Source organism: Pleurodeles waltl, chromosome 4_1 (genome assembly GCF_031143425.1).
Source record: "Pleurodeles waltl isolate 20211129_DDA chromosome 4_1, aPleWal1.hap1.20221129, whole genome shotgun sequence".
Taxonomy (NCBI): Eukaryota; Metazoa; Chordata; class Amphibia; order Caudata; family Salamandridae; genus Pleurodeles; species Pleurodeles waltl.
In genome coordinates, this window is record NC_090442.1 from 739,935,400 (window position 1) to 739,954,309 (window position 18,910).

The following is an 18,910-nucleotide window of genomic DNA, read 5'->3' on the forward strand; positions in this document are numbered from 1 at the left end:
GCTTGTTGTGTTGTTAACACATCTACACAGTAATGTTTTGTGAATGTATGAGGCGTAGACCATGTGGCTGCCTTACAGATTTCTGTCATAGGTATATTTCCTAGAAAGGCCATTGTGGTGCCTTTTTTCCTAGTGGAGTGCACCTTTGGCGTAATAGGTAGATCTCTTTTTGCTTTAATATAGCAGGTCTGAATACATTTCACTATCCATCTGGCAATGCCTTGTTTGGATATTGGATTTCCTGCATGAGGTTTTTGGAAGGCTACAAACAATTGTTTTGTTTTGCGAAACTGTTTTGTTCTATCAATGTAATACATTAGTGCTCTTTTAATGTCTAACGTGTGTGAGGCTCTTTCGGCTACTGAGTCTGGTTGTGGAAAAAAGACTGGGAGTTCTACTGTTTGGTTTAGGTCGAACGGTGATATAACTTTTGGTAAGAATTTTGGATTTGTACGGAGAACCACTTTATGTTTATTTATTTGTATAAAGGGTTCTTGTATAGTAAATGCTTGTATTTCACTTACTCTTCTAAGAGATGTGATAGCTATTAGGAAGGCTACTTTCCAGGTTAAGTATTGCATCTCACAGGAGTGCATGGGTTCAAATGGTGGACCCATGAGTCGTGTCAATACAATATTGAGGTTCCACGAGGGGACTGGTGGCGTTCTCGGGGGTATGATTCTTTTTAAACCCTCCATAAATGCTTTGATGACTGGGATTCTAAAAAGTGATGTTGAATGTGTAATCTGCAGATAGGCAGATATTGCTGTGAGATGTATTTTAATAGAAGAAAATGCTACTTTTGATTTTTGTAAGTGTAATAAGTAGCTTACAATGTTCTTTGCGGAAGCATGTAGTGGATGAATTTGATTATTATGGCAGTAATAAACAAATCTTTTCCATTTGTTTGCGTAACAATGTCTTGTAGTAGGTTTTCTAGCTTGTTTAATGACCTCCATACATTCTTGTGTAAGGTCTAAATGTACAAATTCTAAGACTTCAGGAGCCAGATTGCTAGATTGAACGATGCTGGATTCGGGTGTCTGATCTGTTGTTTGTGTTGGGTTAACAGATCTAGTCTGTTTGGTAGTTTGATATGGGGTACTACTGACAGGTCCAGTAGTGTTGTATACCACGGTTGGCGAGCCCAGGTTGGTGCAATTAGTATTAGTTTGAGTTTGTTTTGACTCAATTTGTTTACCAGATAAGGAAGCAGTTGGAGAGGGGGAAAAGCGTAAGCAAATATCCCTGACCAACTGATCCATAACGCATTGCCCTTGGACTGAGGGTGTGGATACCTGGACGCGAAGTTTTGACATTTTGCGTTTTCTTTTGTTGCGAATAGGTCTATTTCTGGTGTCCCCCAGCGTAGAAAGTACGTTTGTAGTATTTGGGGATGAATTTCCCATTTGTGTGTTTGTTGGTGATCTCGACTGAGATTGTCGGCCAACTGGTTCTGAATTCCTGGGATGTACTGTGCTATTAGGCGAATGTGATTGTGTATCGCCCAATGCCAAATCTTTTGTGCTAAGAGACACAGTTGTGATGAGTGTGTCCCTCCTTGTTTGTTTAGGTAATACATTGTTGTCATGTTGTCTGTTTTGACAAGAATGTGTTTGTGGGCTATTAGTGGTTGAAATGCTCTCAATGCTAGAAACACTGCTAACAGTTCTAAATGATTTATATGCAGTTGTTTTTGGTGAATGTCCCATTGTCCCTGTATACTGTGCTGGTTGAGGTGTGCTCCCCACCCCATCATGGAAGCATCTGTTGTGATCACGTATTGAGGCACTGGGTCTTGGAATGGCCGCCCTTGGTTTAAATTTATAGGATTCCACCATTGAAGTGAGAAGTGTGTCTGGCGGTCTATCAACACTAGATCTTGAAGTTGACCCTGTGCTTGTGTCCATTGTGTTGCTAGGCACTGTTGTAAGGGCTGCATGTGTAGTCTTGCGTTTGGGACAATGGCTATGCATGAAGACATCATGCCTAGGAGTTTCATTACAAACCTCACTTGATAGTGTTGGTTTGGGCACATGTTTAATATTACATTTTGGAAGGCTTGTACCCTTTGTGGACTTGGAGTGGCAATCCCCTTTTGTGTGTTAATTGTTGCTCCTAAGTATTGTTGTATTTGGCACGGTTGTAGATGTGATTTTTGGTAGTTTAGGGAGAACCCTAGTTTGTGTAGTGTTTCTATGACGTATTGTGTGTGTAGAAGACACTGTTGCTGAGTGCTGGTTTTTATTAACCAGTCGTCTAAGTAAGGGAATACGTGCATATGCTGTCTCCTGATGTGAGCAGCTACTACTGCAAGGCATTTTGTGAATACCCTTGGGGCTGTTGTTATGCCGAATGGTAATACTTTGAATTGGTAATGCACGCCTTGGATTACGAACCTTAAGTATTTCCTGTGTGAAGGATGTATGGGTATGTGGAAATAAGCATCCTTGAGATCTAATGTTGACATGTAGTCCTGTTGTTTGAGCAAGGGAATCACGTCTTGAAGTGTCACCATGTGAAAGTGATCTGATTTGATGTAAAGATTCAGTGTTCTGAGGTCTAATATGGGTCTCAGTGTTTTGTCCTTTTTTGGAATTAGGAAAAACAGGGAGTAGACACCTGTTCCTTTTTGATGGTTTGGTACTAGTTCTATTGCTTCTTTTTGTAACAATGCTTGGACTTCTAGTTGTAACAGGTCTAAGTGTTGTTTGGGCATATTGTGTGCTCTTGGAGGCACATCTGGTGGCAATTGTAGGAATTCTATGCAATAACCATGTTGGATAATGGTTAAGACCCATGCGTCTGTTGTTATGTGTTACCAGTTGTGGTAATATGTGGTAAGTCTCCCCCCCACTGGTGTTACGTGGTGGGGGTTTGTGACATTGAAGTCACTGTTTGGTTTGTGGGGTTTTTGGGCTCTGGAATTTCCCTCTTGCTTTAGGGAACTGTCCACCTCTAAATTGTCCTCGAAACCCTCCTCTTTGATACTGGCCCTGATATGTGGGTCTGACTTGCGAGGTGGAAGGCTCTGTGGTTTGGGCACGAAACCCCCCTCTAAAGTGCGGCTTCCTAAAAGTGCCTCTGCTCTGTGGGGAGTAGAGTGCGCCCATGGCTTAGGCTGTGTCTGTGTCTTTTTTCAGTTTTTCTATTGCCGTACCCACCTCCAGCCCAAACAATTGTTGTTTGTTGAAAGGCATATTCAGCACAGCCTGCTGGATTTCTGGCTTAAATCCGGAGCTCCGTAACCATGTGTGTCTACGAATGGTTACTGCGGTGTTCACTGTCCTTGCCGCCGTGTCGGCTGAGTCCATAGCCGACCTTATTTGGTTGTTAGAGATAGTTTGGCCCTCCTCAACAACCTGTTGGGCACGTTTCTGGAACTCTTTGGGAAGGTGTTGAATGAGATGTTGCATTTCATCCCAATGTGCCCTGTCGTATCGAGCCAGTAGAGCTTGAGAATTGGCAGTCCGCCATTGATTGGCTGCCTGTGCTGCCACCCTTTTGCCTGCTGCATCGAATTTCCGACTTTCCTTGTCAGGTGGTGGTGCGTCTCCTGAGGTTTGGAAGTTTGCCCTTTTCCGGGCTGCTCCCACTACCACCGAATCAGGAGTTAATTGTTGTGTGATATATACAGGGTCAGTTGGGGGAGGTTTATATTTCTTCTCCACCCTAGGCGTTATGGCTCTGCCTTTTACTGGGTCTTGAAACACTTGTTTGGCGTGTTTTAACATGCCTGGCAGCATTGGCAAACTTTGGTATTGGCTGTGAGTAGATGACAAGGTGTTGAACAAAAAGTCGTCCTCTATGGGCTCTGCATGCATTGCTACATTATGAAATGTAGCTGCCCTTGAAACCACCTGCATGTATGCAGTGCTGTCCTCAGGTGGTGACGGCCTTGCCGGGTAGCAATCGGGACTATTGTCTGAGACCGGTGCATCATACAAGTCCCATGCATCCGGGTCATCTTGAGTCATCCCCGTGTGTGTTGGCGACTGCATCAATGGTGGGGTTGCTACCGGAGACAGATGTGGCGAATGTAATGGAGATTGCTGTGGGGAGAACCTTGGTGGTGTTTTCTCTTTAGCCACTTTCGCTTTTGGCTGCATTTCAGTTTCTTGGAATGCGAGCTTGCGTTTAATCTTTATTGGAGGAAGAGTTTGAATTTTCCCTGTGTCCTTTTGTATATGCAATCTCCTCTGGGTATGGTCTGGCTCTCCTATGCCCAGTTCTTGTTCAAATCTGTGCTCTTGTAATTGTGTTGAAAGGCCATGTTCTTCTGTTTAGGAGCCCTGTTTCGGCTCCGAGGCTGCATGTTTCGGCACCAAAGCTTTTTGTACAGTCTTTTTCGGCTCCGAAGAAGCTTTTTTGACTTTCGGGGTGCCGAACTCTCGGTGCCGAGTTGGGTCTGAGCCGGTATCTCGACGGAGTCGGATGTCTTCGGCTGGTGGGAGGCCTTTTTCGGTGCCGATGTTTGGTCACTGTGTTTTCGGGTTAAGCCATGGCCTGTTGGCGGTGGCATCCCCTTGGCCTTCATTATTTTCGAGTGAGTCTTTGCGGGGCTGGTTTACTCGCGGTTTGCTGCGTTTTCGGTTGCTCACTTTCGGACTCGTCCGAGTCCGAATCTTGAATGGAGAATCTCTCCTCTTCCTCGACGGTGATGTTCTCTGCCGGTGTCAACGCCATCTGGAGTCTTCGAGCTCTTCGATCTCGTAATGTTTTCTTGGATCGAAATGCCTGACAGGCCTCGCAAGTATCCTGCCTGTGTTCAGGAGACAAACACAGATTACAGACCAAGTGTTGGTCTGTATAAGGATACTTTGCGTGGCAGTTGGGGCAGAAGCGGAAGGGGGTCCGGTCCATGAGGTTTGAAGATGGACGCGGTCGGGACGACCATGCCCCGGTGGAGAGTGGAAGCCCCGAAGGGCCGCCGGAGCGCTTCTTTCTTCGGTGTCGATGTGCTAACACTAAACCGGTACCGAGCGCGAACAATACCGTCGAATATTCCGATAACTAACTAACTTTTCCGAACCGAAATATGGAGCGAAGAGGAACACGTCCGAACCGATGGCGGAAAGAAAACAATCTAACATGGAGTCGACGCCCATGCGCAATGGAGCCGAAAGGGAGGAGTCCCTTGGTGTCGTGACTCGAAAAGACTTCTTCGAAGAAAAACAACTTGTAACACTCCGAGCCCAACACTAGATGGCAGGATAATGCACAGCATGTGTATCTGCAGCTACACATGCCATCGAACATATATATATATATATATATATATATATATATATATATATACATGTATACTGGCTGTCTCTAGTTTCCATAGGTAAAGCCTTTTTTGCTTAGCTAATAACTTTGGTGCCATTTCACAAATCTTCACAAAACTTTCAAAACTAGTTTGCCACTGACCTGAGCTGCCATTTGGAAAGTTTCAGGGTGATTCATCAAGTGTGGGCCGTTTTCCCCATGCAATTTCCCATAGGGATTTTAGACATGCCTACAGCCCGAACCGCTGAACGGAACTACATCAAACTTGGCAGAAAGCTAGATGTTGGTTCAGAAAAATCTCTTTTTGTAATCTGGTGTAAATCTGTTCAGTGATTTTGGAGTTATTAAATAAAAAAGATTTATGTAGATCTGGAGTCGCAGATCCACTGTGGTGAATCTGCGGAACCACGTGCCTAGAGCAATGCCGTGATTGGTTGCCGTAGTGGTGGCAGCCATCTTGGGACTCAGACTCGGCTGAGTCTCAAGAATAAAATGCTAAAAAACCCACAATGGGCAGGGTAGGAATACCCTGAACCCCTAGGTCTGAGTAGGTAGGGTTCCACAGGGACCCTGTCTGAGGCCAAAAGTGTATTTTTATTTTTTTTGCTGCAATTTCGTTAAGGATTTGCAGCAAAAAAAATTAAAAAAGCACAATTTCTCACACTTGTTTATTATTTATGCCCCCAGGGTGGGCCACATCCGGGGAAGGGGAAATAGATATATATCTAGAGGAGGGGCAAACATAGACCCCCTCTCTCTGCTGATTTTGGCCCCAAGGACCCCATCCCCAGGGGGCCCGTACAATTTTCACAAGGAGGAGGGAGGCTGTGGGTTAGCTGCCTTTGGGGGAGTTCGCCACAGGGCCTTGCCAAAGGCCATGCACAGCACGGGGTTGGCTGCATGTGGGGGGGTTGGCCGCAGGCCAGGCCTTGTGGGCAAACCCCCACCACACACAGCCAAGCAATGCTAATTACGCCACATATTACATCAGTCATGACATCTTCTATGACATCAATGATGATGTCACTGTAACATTTGCAATAAAAGCATTATTGAGAAAACTGTGCATAGCGGGGGCACGGGTTATGGTTACCTTAGGGCACAAGTTACAGTTTCTTGAGTTAACTTAACTTAACTGCTGAATTTCTACGTTTTTTTGTGTGTAATATTTGAACTTAACTATAATGCCCCTGTAACCTTTAGTTTTTTAGTGAATTTTCAAGGTTTGTTTATTCTATTTCCTATCTATAACATCCCTAAAACCTTTGTTTTTTTTCACTGAATATATATGTCTCAGATAAGGGGACACCAGGAAGCCTGTTCCATCCAGATTCCCTGATGTCCTCACCGGTTTTGTCTACTCCCTTGTGAACATGTCACTTCTTTTTCCTTAAAAGGCCCTGCTTGAACATCCTTTACCAGTTCTTGCCATCCATTGTTCTCGGGTAGTGAGTGATCTGCATCCCCACTGGTGGCCAAAAATCAGAGACAGAAAAATTGACAAGCCCCGTAGGTGAGGTCCATGCGCTGAAAGAAAGTGCTGGCAACCCTGATCAGACGTGAGACACAAGAAAGTCTACAGGGACTGCTATCTTTACTCATACAGATTCTTCAACCTCACTGGCTGTCCCCACCGCCATCACTGCTATCACTGACCCCTTTATGTCTATGCTCCTGTCAGGGGATTAAACTGTCTTAACCTAATGAAGGGATCCAGCTAAGGGCATCACTTGAACAGGTCTGGACCTACTTGAGTCCTGAAATGCCTTAGGAGTAAAATGGCTGCTCCTACAAGAAATAAGCTAATTGTGAAGAATGTGCAGTCAAGAAATCCAAGAAGTACAGAAAATGAGACTCACACATCTTGATGATATATGCAGAGCACCTATTACCAGCTGGTCATGCACTTGTGCACCTGCTGTGCTACAAAGGATTTGTGAGTTCCGCTTCTAATCGTGTCCCCCAAGCCCAATGTTCCAAGTACCTACAATTTGTAATGACTATAATAAGCAATGTCTGCTATGCTACTTTGTTGTACTATAGGCCATATTTATCATACTTTGATGCAATGCAGCAAGACAACTTGCTGCGCTGCGTCAAATGGAGAGGGCAGGAATGCTCCCTATTCACCATAATATGGCATATTCTTGCACTGTCCTTGTGCTAATGCAGGCACCCTTGTGCCAGGGTGCAAGGTTACCTGCTTTGCAGGCAGGATTGTTTTTGTGCAGGAAGGGACACCTTCCTGCACAAGAACAATCCTTAAAGGATTTTATCTCTTTCTAAGTGTGCTGCATAATGCGGCAAACTTACAAAGAGAAAACAATGAGGAGAAATAAACATATTGTTCCTCGTTGCACTTCCCTTGGGAAGGCTTGGGATTTACCATAAGTAAATCTGGGAATGTGCAAGAATCCAAGGGCAGATGTGTGGGAACACCCTCACTCTACCCATGAAAAACCTTTCCAGAGCACAGTAACACAAGATAGTGACTTGTGCTTCCTTGTGTTACTCCAGATTTTCCAAGCAATAGAGGGCCACACAAGGTGGCCTTGCCTTGTTTGGTAAATCCGACTTAAATATTGTGATGCAATGGAGAACAATACAATGATAAATATGGCTCTATGTATTTACAATTTGTAAAAATTGATTCTTTCAGCTCACATCCCTTTCTATTCACCCTTCTCTTTGAGTGCTTGAACCCAATGTTCTATACCAAGGGGAATAAACCTACACTAGTATGCCGATGCACCCAACTTTATCCTAAAATATAAAAACCCTCAGCTAATATTACTTTTAAGATCTTCCAGGGAATTTTAAAATCTTACAAACATAGATGAGCCTATACACTCTAAAGCTAAATGTCTCAGGAACTGAACTTCTCCTTTTCTACTCTCACCAACCAACAACTTCCAGTCGAAAAATGGCTAGTAAATCTTACAAACCTAAGCACTTAATTACCTTGGCCACTGCTGCCAGATTCTTTGGATTCATCAAATCAAATCAAATCATTTATAAAGCGCGCTACTCACCCGTGCGGGTCTCAAGGCGCTAGGGGGAAGGGGTTACTGCTGCTCGAAGAGCCAGGTCTTGAGGAGTCTCCATCATCAATCAGCACATATATAGGATCCCCCACTTGTCCAAACAGATCAACACTTCTCCCTCTCAGAAAACTAAGCTCTCCCATCCTGCCCTCAGATTTCAGAAACACTCTTCAGGCATTGATTATCTCACATCGATATGCTAAAATTAATTACTGTCAGGCCTTGTCAAAGAAAGCTGGCCCTTTTCAGAAGCATCCTGCATGAGGAAGTTCAGATTGTCAAATGTACTAATGATTCTGTCAAATGTACTAGGAAATCATAGCATTACACCCCAGTTTTAAGGAAACTACAAAGGGGCCCTCTTGCTGTCAGAATCCACTTTAAAATCAAAATGACATGAAGCACCCAAAAAGCCTTTCATCTAGCCCATCATCCAACTAGCTGACAAACTCTTGATAGTAATGAAATAAATACTAGGAGCAATTCTAAGTTGTTTCTCAAATTACCAAAAGTAAAAAAAAACAGAACAAAGAACTATGTCTTATCCTCTCTATCACCAAGCCTCTGGAACCGTGTGCCTTGAAGATCAGAGACTAAATATCAACCTGCTTCTCTTTGGTAGAAACTTCAAATCACTTCTAGTCAGTTTCTGAGTGAAAAGAATAGTGTTACCACATTTACCCTGCTAATTTTGATTCTACATTCTCTACTGCTGGTATTGTTAACTTGAACTGGCTCACTATCTTTTGTTTTATGTGAAAGAATCTATTACCCATGTGGCTAGGTTCATGTGATACATGTAATAAGTAAATAAACAAATAGATCTCAACAATCACACCACTGGCAGATAACGTGTGCTCCTATGGACTCAACATCACCTCATATGCCAGCGACACACAGCTCGTCCTCTCCCACGCTGAATGAAATGCCCCACCTGGAGACCACGCCTCCCTCAGAGAAAATTTCAGCAAAGTCATGAGCCATTTAGCCGACTACATGAGAGACAACTGCCTTAAGCTTAACACAGAGAAAACAGAAGTGATCATCTTTGGAAACAACTGATCCCCCTCCCCTCGGGAAGACTCATGGCGGCTTGCCGCTCTCGGACGACTTGCGACCCGGACAGGACACGCCCAAAATCTAGGATTCATCATGGACAACAAGCTCACCTTCGGAAGACAAGTTAAGACCGTTGCCTCATCCTGCTTCCACCAACTTTGCATGCTTCGCAAGAGACTCAAATGGATACCCACTGAATCCAGAAGGGCAGTAACCCAGGCCACCATCGCCAGCAGACTGGACTACGGAAACGCCTTATATTTGGGACTCCCCACACAGCTCCTCTGCACACTCCAGACCACCAGAACTCAGCAGAAAGACTTGTTCTGGATTTATCCAGAAGAACCCACATCACCCCCCACCTTAGGGACCTACACTAGCTGCCCGTACACAAAAGATACAAGTTCAAGGTCCTCATCATCGCCTTCAAATCCCTCCACAACATTGGACCCAACCTCATCAACCACAGACTCTCCTTCTACCAACCCACCAAAGAGATCCGATCAACCAACCTCGCCCTCATCCGAGAATCCGACGTACCCGAAACAGAGGCCGCGCCTTCTCCTACATCACAGCCAAGAACTGGAACGATCTACTCACCCACCTATGAAACATACCTGCCCTCGCTGAATTCAGGAAGAAGCTCAACACGTGGCCCTTTGAGGAATACCCTAACCAGCTCACAGCCATGACTCCCATCACCTGTATACCCCCTGGGGTGACATGTCGCACGCTATAAATCGATTTTGGATTTGGATTTAAAAAAAGGACACTAAAGCAATTTCTTTCCTATGTGTCTAATCACTCCTCCATCTCATCGCGCATTTCACTTGCTAATTCTACTTCTCAACCAGTTGGGGTTCCTCAGGGCTTTTGCTTTTCTTTCTCTAAACTACATCCCTTGGAGACGACATCTCATTTTTGGGGTTCCTTTAACATCACCACACCAAAAACATGCAAACATTTTTACTATCCCAAATAGACAGAGTGTGGCAATCCACTCTCTTATGCTTAACTCCTCCGATAAAAAAATCATGTAGTTTCCTGTCAAATCACAGCCCATGCATCCTCCAATTCTTATTCTAGTGCCTTCAGATCCTCTTGCCTTCACTCAGAAACAGTTTACTATTCAACCTAAACACAAGTAGGGAATCCTTCATTGCATTTACATCTACTGCTTTCATATAGCGAGTACTAGGTATTCAAAAAATCTGTTGTTGCATCCCCTTTCCACATAGTTAAACCACTAGTCTTTTTTCCTCACTGTGCAATTTAGATTATAACAGTACCTTCCAAGTTGCCCTTCCTTAACAGTCGGTTGGACCACTGGAGAAACATAAGTATATATGTATGTAATAGTAACTGTATTACATGAACCAGTGCTTAGTTTGTAATGGAATGAGTGCAGATGCCCGAAGCTCTCCGATGAAACACAGAGCCAGTGCAAGTAAATGTCGGTGTCCCTAATAGCAAGGCATAGTCTTAAATCCACTTCAGGCCTCTTTCATCCACTAATCGGCAATCGCTGACCTTTTTCTCTCTCTTGCAGGTTCCTGCTTCCCCCTTTAGGACGATTCCGCTTTGTTTGTTTGTCCGTCTCTTGCTCTCTTTTACATAAAAATAAGTGCTGGTCCCCAAAAATAAGTGCGCCTGCCCCCCACCGGCACCCACTGACTCAAATAAAGCCATGAAGGGCTCCTAGCTCGGAAGCAGTGGATGGCTGACATTTGGAATTAATAACAATAATATAAATCCTTCATCAAAGAACAATGACAATCCTTCATACATGGTCGAAGAAGTCCTCTGTGCCATAGTCATAAGGTTTACAAATCCCTTGAATGGAACACAAGCCACCTCGCCCGGCTAAAAAAAACGGTGGGCTAGAAAGTAGTCCGAACTCTCTGTGCCACAACCCTCAAGTTACAACTCACTGAGGAGGACAGTAATGTTAAAAGGTCAGCGGTTGCTTCGCATAAAGTAGATCCCTGTCTAGGCGGGAAAGAGGGCACAAAACGATGGACTGGAACATGATCCCGAATTATTGCCGGCGGCTGAGACTTTTGTAAGCATTCCACCTGTACCCTTTGTCTTTCTCTTTAAAGTGCAATCCAAAAGGAATGCCGTCGGCTGACCAGTATCCATAGTAATTGGGCCACTGCCTATTTAATAGCTGTTCATTAAACACTATTCAGGGAGGGGATGAGCTGGGTATAATGGTTTGCTTGGCCCGCGAATGTCACTTCCAGCAGATGCCCCCACGGGAAGGCACCAGGCTGGTCAGATCAACGACCTCTCCCAGCAGCAAGCTCAAAGGTGTAACCAACCTGTGGACAAAGATGCTTTCACGTGTTAGCGCCAAAAAAGCGTCTCTCAGTTGTAGGCTTATAGGCTCTGTTGGCAATTAGACAAGTAATGTACAAGTCCTTACCTTGCTTTCTAGTACTAAACAGTTCAAGCAGGGATTCCGAAGATCCCTGGTTGAACAAAATTCGATTACCTACAAATCTCGATTTTACGTTTTCATAAGCCCCGCCACAGCAGAGAAGAACAAAAACTTTTAAGTGAAAACAATGGCTACAAGTGAGGTCACGTAATTTCAACAATAACAATAGATATTTCCTAATAGCAAACACAGCCTGCAGTTAAAGAAACCTTCCGACAGGGAGCACTATTGTTTTAAAAGAACAATGGAAAATTGCGTGACGCCGCCATGAATAATACAGAAAAATTGAAAAGTTGCGATTTATTTCCAATTTTATTCCAATATAGCGCTGTACAAAAAACAGACAATATACACACACCTTTACTTTACGAGTTCATTTGGGTAGCCAGACTGTAGGGAAGGGTGTCCGGGGGTACATTTGTTTTTTATTTATGTATAAAGAGAGCTTTGGCACTTGCTGTCAGGAAAGGCTGAAGAGAGCTTTAGATCTTGCTTAACCTAAGGGTATCTACGCAAACTGATAACATCATTTCTGTTCCGGAGAGCTGTTCTGTTGTTGCCATTGGTGTTCACTTTTGAATTCAGGGGTGGCTCGTCCATTAGGGAGGAGGAGCGTCGCCCGCCCCCCCCCCCCCCCCCCCCACCTCCCCACCTCCACTGCGCCAGCAGCAGCTGCAAAACCTTTAAAAGAAAAGGATAATAAACTTTTAAATGGGCGGGGCCACGGGGGGGGGGGCTGTAGAGCAGCGAAGGGGAGTGTTCTGCACTCCCCCTCACTGCGCATGTATGTTTGGCCGGCTGTCTCGGACAAGCCAAACACATATGCGCAGTAGGCTCTCTCAAGCCCAGCAACACAGTTGCCGGGCTTGAGAGACCTTGCACAGGCTCCCAGTCTGCCTGAGAGAGCCTGCCCAGTGACAGGATTGGCCGCAGGGCAGGCTGGGAGCCTGTGCTTGCAGCAGAGACGAGGGACAGAGGAGCGGCACACGGCAGAGGAGGTAAGTGTTTTTCTTTTTTTCTTAATTTAATTTTTATTTACATCCCCCTCCCACCTCCACCCTCCTTGCGCGCGTGCACCCCACGCCTTCTCATTGTCGCGAGTCGCGACTGCTTGAATTACAAACACCGTGGATAACACAGAGGGTTTCCACCACCCTTCACGACATTAGGGACACTTTTCAGTTCCAGACTTTCTTGTGATAAACGAATGCACTGTGGATGTGGTAGTCTTGCGCTTTTTTTTTCGTTTGAAATACATAGATTTACACACCTGAAACTAATGAAAGTTCGGGACTGGACAAAGTGCCAGCAATGACCTGGACGAAGTTGTCACCCTACGAAAATATGCATTTTTTGTTTTTTCACAGGTGCTTAAGTGTGTAGCAGCTGGACACATTCTAGTGTTTCCACCAGCCACTCTGGTGAGGGCTGGCTTCCACACTCACCCCACACCCATCTATCACAGGCATCACCAGTCAGGTGACCCTGCTAATAACAGGAGCCAGGAGCATGTGCCCTGGGCCAGTTCTAGTAACCATAATGCAGTGTCCGTGTGTTCATTTCTAGTAGCATGATGGCCCTGGGCCCCCAACACTACAATGGTGAAGAGTGGGTCTCACCCCATGTGCATGCTGGCAACCACTTTGCTGTTCCTCGTAGGGGAAGAGTAGCCTCCATACAAGGAACCCCGCACCTAGTTCCAGCACGATACCAACCGGTGCAGGGCGAGAAGAAGGCCACCCATTGCGGTCACCGGTGTCCCCCAGTGAGGCCCCAGCAGCTGCCCGCCTGCCTCGAAACAGCTCACCGACTGGTGCTGCAGCCCCAGAAATGGAGAAGCCTGTCTACTGTCCCACATGCTGCCATCTGTCTCAGTGGAAGGTGGAGGAGGAAAGCATTCCCAACATGGGCCGACATGCATGAGCCCTGCTCCGGCATGTGCTGCGCCAGTGCGGGCGACTAGTCTGCAGTAAAGGAAGACAGCGGTGTACCAAGAAAAGTACATGCTTCTCTGCCAGGTGTGAGGTGAGCCCGCAGGTAACAGCGTGACACTGCGAGTGCAGGAGAAGTGAAAAAAGGGCAGGTGAAGGTCTGAAAACCGGGTCCACGCTAAAAACGCCTACTCGCTCCCCTGTGAGGCTGTGTGCCCCTCCCCCATTAGTAAAGGAAAACCGTGCGGCCTACAACGTGGTGTCTGTAATGCTTTGCCCCAGCCATGTAAATGGTGTATGGGAGAGCCGGGCCGGCAGCGGTGCAGGAAGAGATGCATGCCTGCTGAGGTCCTGCTTGCAGGAGAGACTAGTGTGAATCGGACCGTGTCTGCATGATCGTGGTCCTGACTTCGCCCCCTGCACAGACTGTATTAGGCCTCTCTAACGACGGACAAGGCGTGTGCATGAGGAAAATGCACTTACCTGGGGAGCGGGTGTTGGGAAAAGAAAGGGATGCACCAGTAGCATGTAGCCCACGCAGCACTTGCACTGGCATTCCGAGAGGCCAGCGGCGTCAGGGAGACACTGCTGTGGCCTCGAAGACAGATTGAACTGCCACAATCAGCTTCCTGCAGCGAGAGGTAGTCCGGAGAGTTGAGGAGAGCATTGTGTGCCCCCTGGCAATCATCTACCTGCTAGCGCCGCAGGGAGAGTTGGAGACCTTCCGCGCCAACCCTGACACCCGTTGACAGGGCTGGAGAACCTGTATATTAAACCCTGCCTCGCCTGCCCCATGAGAAGAGCACAGCCCTGCAGGGTCAGTAAGGCTGCAGTGCCACCCAGTGGCCACTGGTGGCTACTGCACCCATTTGAGACAATAAAGTGTGCGCTAGCCAGAGAAATTACCTGCAGCGCTAAGAAGGCTGCTGTAGACCAAACTTGAAGTGGCCGCAGCGCACGCACATTTGGCTGCCAAGGAGAGATACTGTGTGCTGCCCCCAGTCCCAAGGCATGCAGAACCCACCAAGGTCTCTGCAGAAGGGGAAGCAAAGATCTGAGCAACCCCTGCACAATGCAGAGAGAGACAACCAACTAAGAAGAACATACGCAGAGCACGCAACCAACAGTGACAGTCGGACATCACCGCAAGTGCAGGGATAGCGCCACATGCGCCCAGCGCTGAAGGACAACACCACCAGCCAGGAGAATGGGCATGCCAAGCGCCAGCAGAGGGCATCCAGTAAGAAGGAAAGAGAGCACGAAGTCAGAGGTGCGCAGCGGGCTGCATCAGGGAACCTGACAGCACGGGCAGGAGCCCAGGAAAAGAAAGACACCTCTGAGAGTGAGAAGAAATGTTGAGCGAACAAAGCAGCACCAGCTGGCCACACCCCAGCACCAGATGGCCACCGCTGGCCCATTCTTGAGCATGTCACGAGAAGTGACCTACCCTGCCAAGCAAACCTGAAAGGAGGCAGGAGCAAGCAAAGTGACGGCGCAGTTTTGAGGCACAAGCACTGCCCCCTCAAGCGAAGAGGAGGCAGAAAAGAGTTTACCTGCCAACCACGGAGTGGAGTTTCAAGGAGATCCTGGAGGAGGGGCCCAGTGTGGCCTGAAGCAGGAAGGAGATCGTTTACACCCTAACTGCTGTAGCACTGCCCCGCAGTGGGCCAGAGACTGTCCAAGGAGTGTCCTCTCTCACACTGTCTCAAGATGGAGTCAGCAGTGACTCACAACAGGTATGAGGAGAGTCGCACACCCGAGTGGCAAACTGCCACCACCGCAACACGAAGAAGACGCCTAGTCCTTGGACAGGACCAGATCTGCAAGAGGTCTGTACAAAAGGAAGACATGTGGCCAGAGACAACATCACAGCATATAAGAAGAAAGTGTGGTGCAAAGAAGAATGAAAGAGAAGATCATGTGACAATATCTGTCACACTGGAACACATGGCAACCATAGAATTACAAGAGCGGAAGATCACAGAGTGAAGAGATGGAGGACGTGTGCCACCAGAGAAGAGTGCACTTACAGACAAGCCGGCCACCTGGGTGCAGCGACATCCCTGGAGACAGCTCAGCAGGAGTACCGAACGTAAGCTGCCCTGCATGCGCAAACCGCATACTTGCCCCATGCTTCACAGTGCGACCACCCAGCCACCTGTCACCGGCTGCTTGAAGCTGATGGTATCACTGCCATTTAACCACACATTGCTATAGGAGAAGAACTGCACCATCAAGGTGATGAGTCACATGCCTACTAAGTCCCTCCAGTTTCCCTCACTCCAGCAACATCAACACCTGTCGCCTAGGTCACCCAATGGTAAGCACAATCATTACCAGGTGCATCACCAGAACCACCCAAGGAGCATCGCACCACCAGAGTGGAGCCATATGCCTACAAAACAACCATAGGTAAACAAGGCATCCCTGACACCATGGGAGGCTGACCACCCAGAAACCTACTGTGAGCCCATGGACCTGAGGCCTGCAGAAGACGATATGCTCAACCATTGGACCATCCACACTTGGGGTGCACGAGGCTTGGATGTGGCCCTGTTGGGAGCTCTGCAGCAACACCTTGGCATGGCCTATGAGAGGCCCGTACAGCCCATGCAGTCCTGTGGCAATCAAGGGGCTAGGGCCTCAAGGAAATTCTGGTGAGAGTGGAATCCCGTCAAGAGATATGTGTCAGAAGCAGCTCCATGACAGATACAAGGAGGCACTGAGTTCACGGACAGAGACTGGTCACCCAAAGATTATCAAATGAAAGCCTGTGCCCCTGAGTCCTGACAGCCAGAGCACACAGACCCTGAGACTACCACCCTTTGTGGCTACATGAGCGACTTGGATGTGGTCCTGTTGGCAGTTCCTTAGCAATGCCTTTGTTCGGCCTACAAGAGACCCTGCACAGTCTGCACACTCCAGTGGCAGGCTGGCAGAAATGGCCTCAAGGAGATTCCTGTGAGAGGGGAGTACTGGTACGAGAGGGAAGTCTTAAGCTACCCTACCATCATGCGCGGGGAAGCATCATGGCCTTCAAGGAAGACTCCCATTCATCAATGTCGTGCTCAATTCTTGCAGGTTTGCCAACCATGGAGCCTGTGCGCTTTCAAAGAGATCTCTGCAGTGGACTATCCCACTGCTCAAGATACAGCCACACTGAACTATGTAAGTAGACGCCACCACTGCTCAGGATGCAACATCACAGTGGACTTTGTAAATAAACCCCAACACAGTGAAACCTGGCGGGACAGGACTAACAGTGCCCAGATGGACTGTTACCTCATGGACAGGCAATTGAGAAATCCAGACGTCATCAACACTGCCATTCGTGCCCAGAGCAGTCTGGTTAAACTACGGAGGCATGCTGTGATGCTGAGTGCTATACCACCTGTACCTGTCCCTGCATCCTGTCCTGCAAACAACCTTAAGGGACTCAGTGGTGTTTTGTTGGTTTGTTTTGTTCTCTCCCACAAGTTGGACTCACCGGGTATGTGTTGTCCAGCTGGACACGTTCTAGTGTTTCCACCAGCCACTCACCACAAACCTATCCATCACAGGCATCACCAGCCAGGTGACCCTAACAATAAAAGGGGCCAGGCACACGTGCCCTGGGCCAGTTCTAGTAACCACAATGCAGTGCCCTTGTGTTCATTTATAGTAGCATAAGGGCCACTGCCCCCCAACACTAGAAAGTGATGTCATTCCCTCTTTTGAAAATGTTTACCTCTAGAGACACTAACCTTGCACATGGCATTATATGCTAGGGACTCTAACCCATCGCCAAAATGTACGTCATCTTGCTGCACTTAACTCGCTGCATTTCAAAGTAGGGGCAAAAAGCACCCCATGCTACAGAGGGCTGCTCCACTGCCACTCATGGCTGGATTCTGTAACAAATCGCAGTATCAGGCACAAAATTCTGTAACAAATCGCAGTATCAGGCACAAAAATAAAGTAATGTAAAAAACATGCATTCTGGCGCTCACTCCAGTTCTTACCACTGGATAACTAGACACAGGGACCGAGACAGAATAAGAGCAGCACTCTGATCAACAGTCAGACACATAACTCCTCACACAGGCTACAGTGCAGTGCTCTTCAGACCAAGCACTGCCACACATGGAGCATGCCACCAATCCACCATCATGATTGGCATCTCGTCAAGGACACAAAGGGCTCTTAAAACGCAGTTACAATACAATATATTGCATCCCAACAAAATAACATACTTAACTGTACTGCATTATGTATACATTATTCCACCATAATGCACTGCATCCTAGAGACATGAATCCAGTGCACTGCACTGCATCCCAGGGGCATTTGCCAAGGACTATACACTGCATTATGAGGAAAGTGACATAACACAACTCACCTTGTCCTAAAGACACCATCTCTCCACCCAATATTCAATCCCAACCAAGCAACCCACTACAGCACACTCCATCCTAGGGCAGCTAACCTGCCACAGTTCTTCCTACAGATGCTACATACCATACTGAGCTGCATCCTTTCGGCACTAACGAATAACACTGCATCAGAGACATTAACTCACCACACTGCACTTAATTGTAAACAAACTACACACTACAGTGCACTGCACCATAGGAATATTAACCCAGCACAGGCATCTGCATCATACAGGCCTTACTCATGCCAATGTATTACATTTTATGGACATTAACCCACTGTCTCAGGACAGTAAGGCACCACACTTCACATCACTCAAGGTACCTTAACTCACCTTGCTGTAGCGCAGCAGTAAATTTTAGGGTTGAGCCTGCGAGTGCATGCGCTAGCACGTGCATCTCGCTTGCAAGACTGTTGTGTAGAGTAAAGGGCTTGGAGCACGTCTGTCACTCACCATTTGTTGGCTTGCATGCCACTCTTCTTTACATCCTCGTAATCCGTCCACTTCAGGCCTGGCATCATTTCCATTCCTCTCTGTGGTGTAGGGACCAGGCACTGATTGATTCAACGTAATCAATGTCCGTCCGCTGCGCCCGATGTGATCGAGGTACTATTCTATTATTTTTAACGTCTACTGCCCTACAAACAGAAGGCTTATGACTGGCAAAAATGTGCCGAGCTGGACAAACAAAATTGTGAAGATTTCTTTTTTATAGCTAACTTTCTTTTATTTTGGCAAGTCATCTTTC

The 18,910-nt window shown here is 46.9% G+C and overlaps 1 protein-coding gene across 4 annotated transcripts in view; it reads right to left on the reverse strand.

Annotated features, from left to right (window-relative positions):
• SMKR1 (small lysine rich protein 1) overlaps positions 1-18,910 on the reverse strand; it is a 78,557-nt gene that overhangs the window by 11,689 nt on the left and 47,958 nt on the right. Inside the window, exon 1 of one of the 4 annotated variants that reach the window (XM_069229345.1) lies at positions 14,232-14,495. The exons of the other annotated variants lie outside the window; for them this stretch is intronic. Coding sequence (XP_069085446.1) covers positions 14,232-14,276 — 45 coding nt within the window. The 5' untranslated portion in view covers positions 14,277-14,495. Of the gene's footprint in view, positions 1-14,231; positions 14,496-18,910 lie in introns of those variants that run through there. 4 annotated transcript variants of the gene reach the window in all.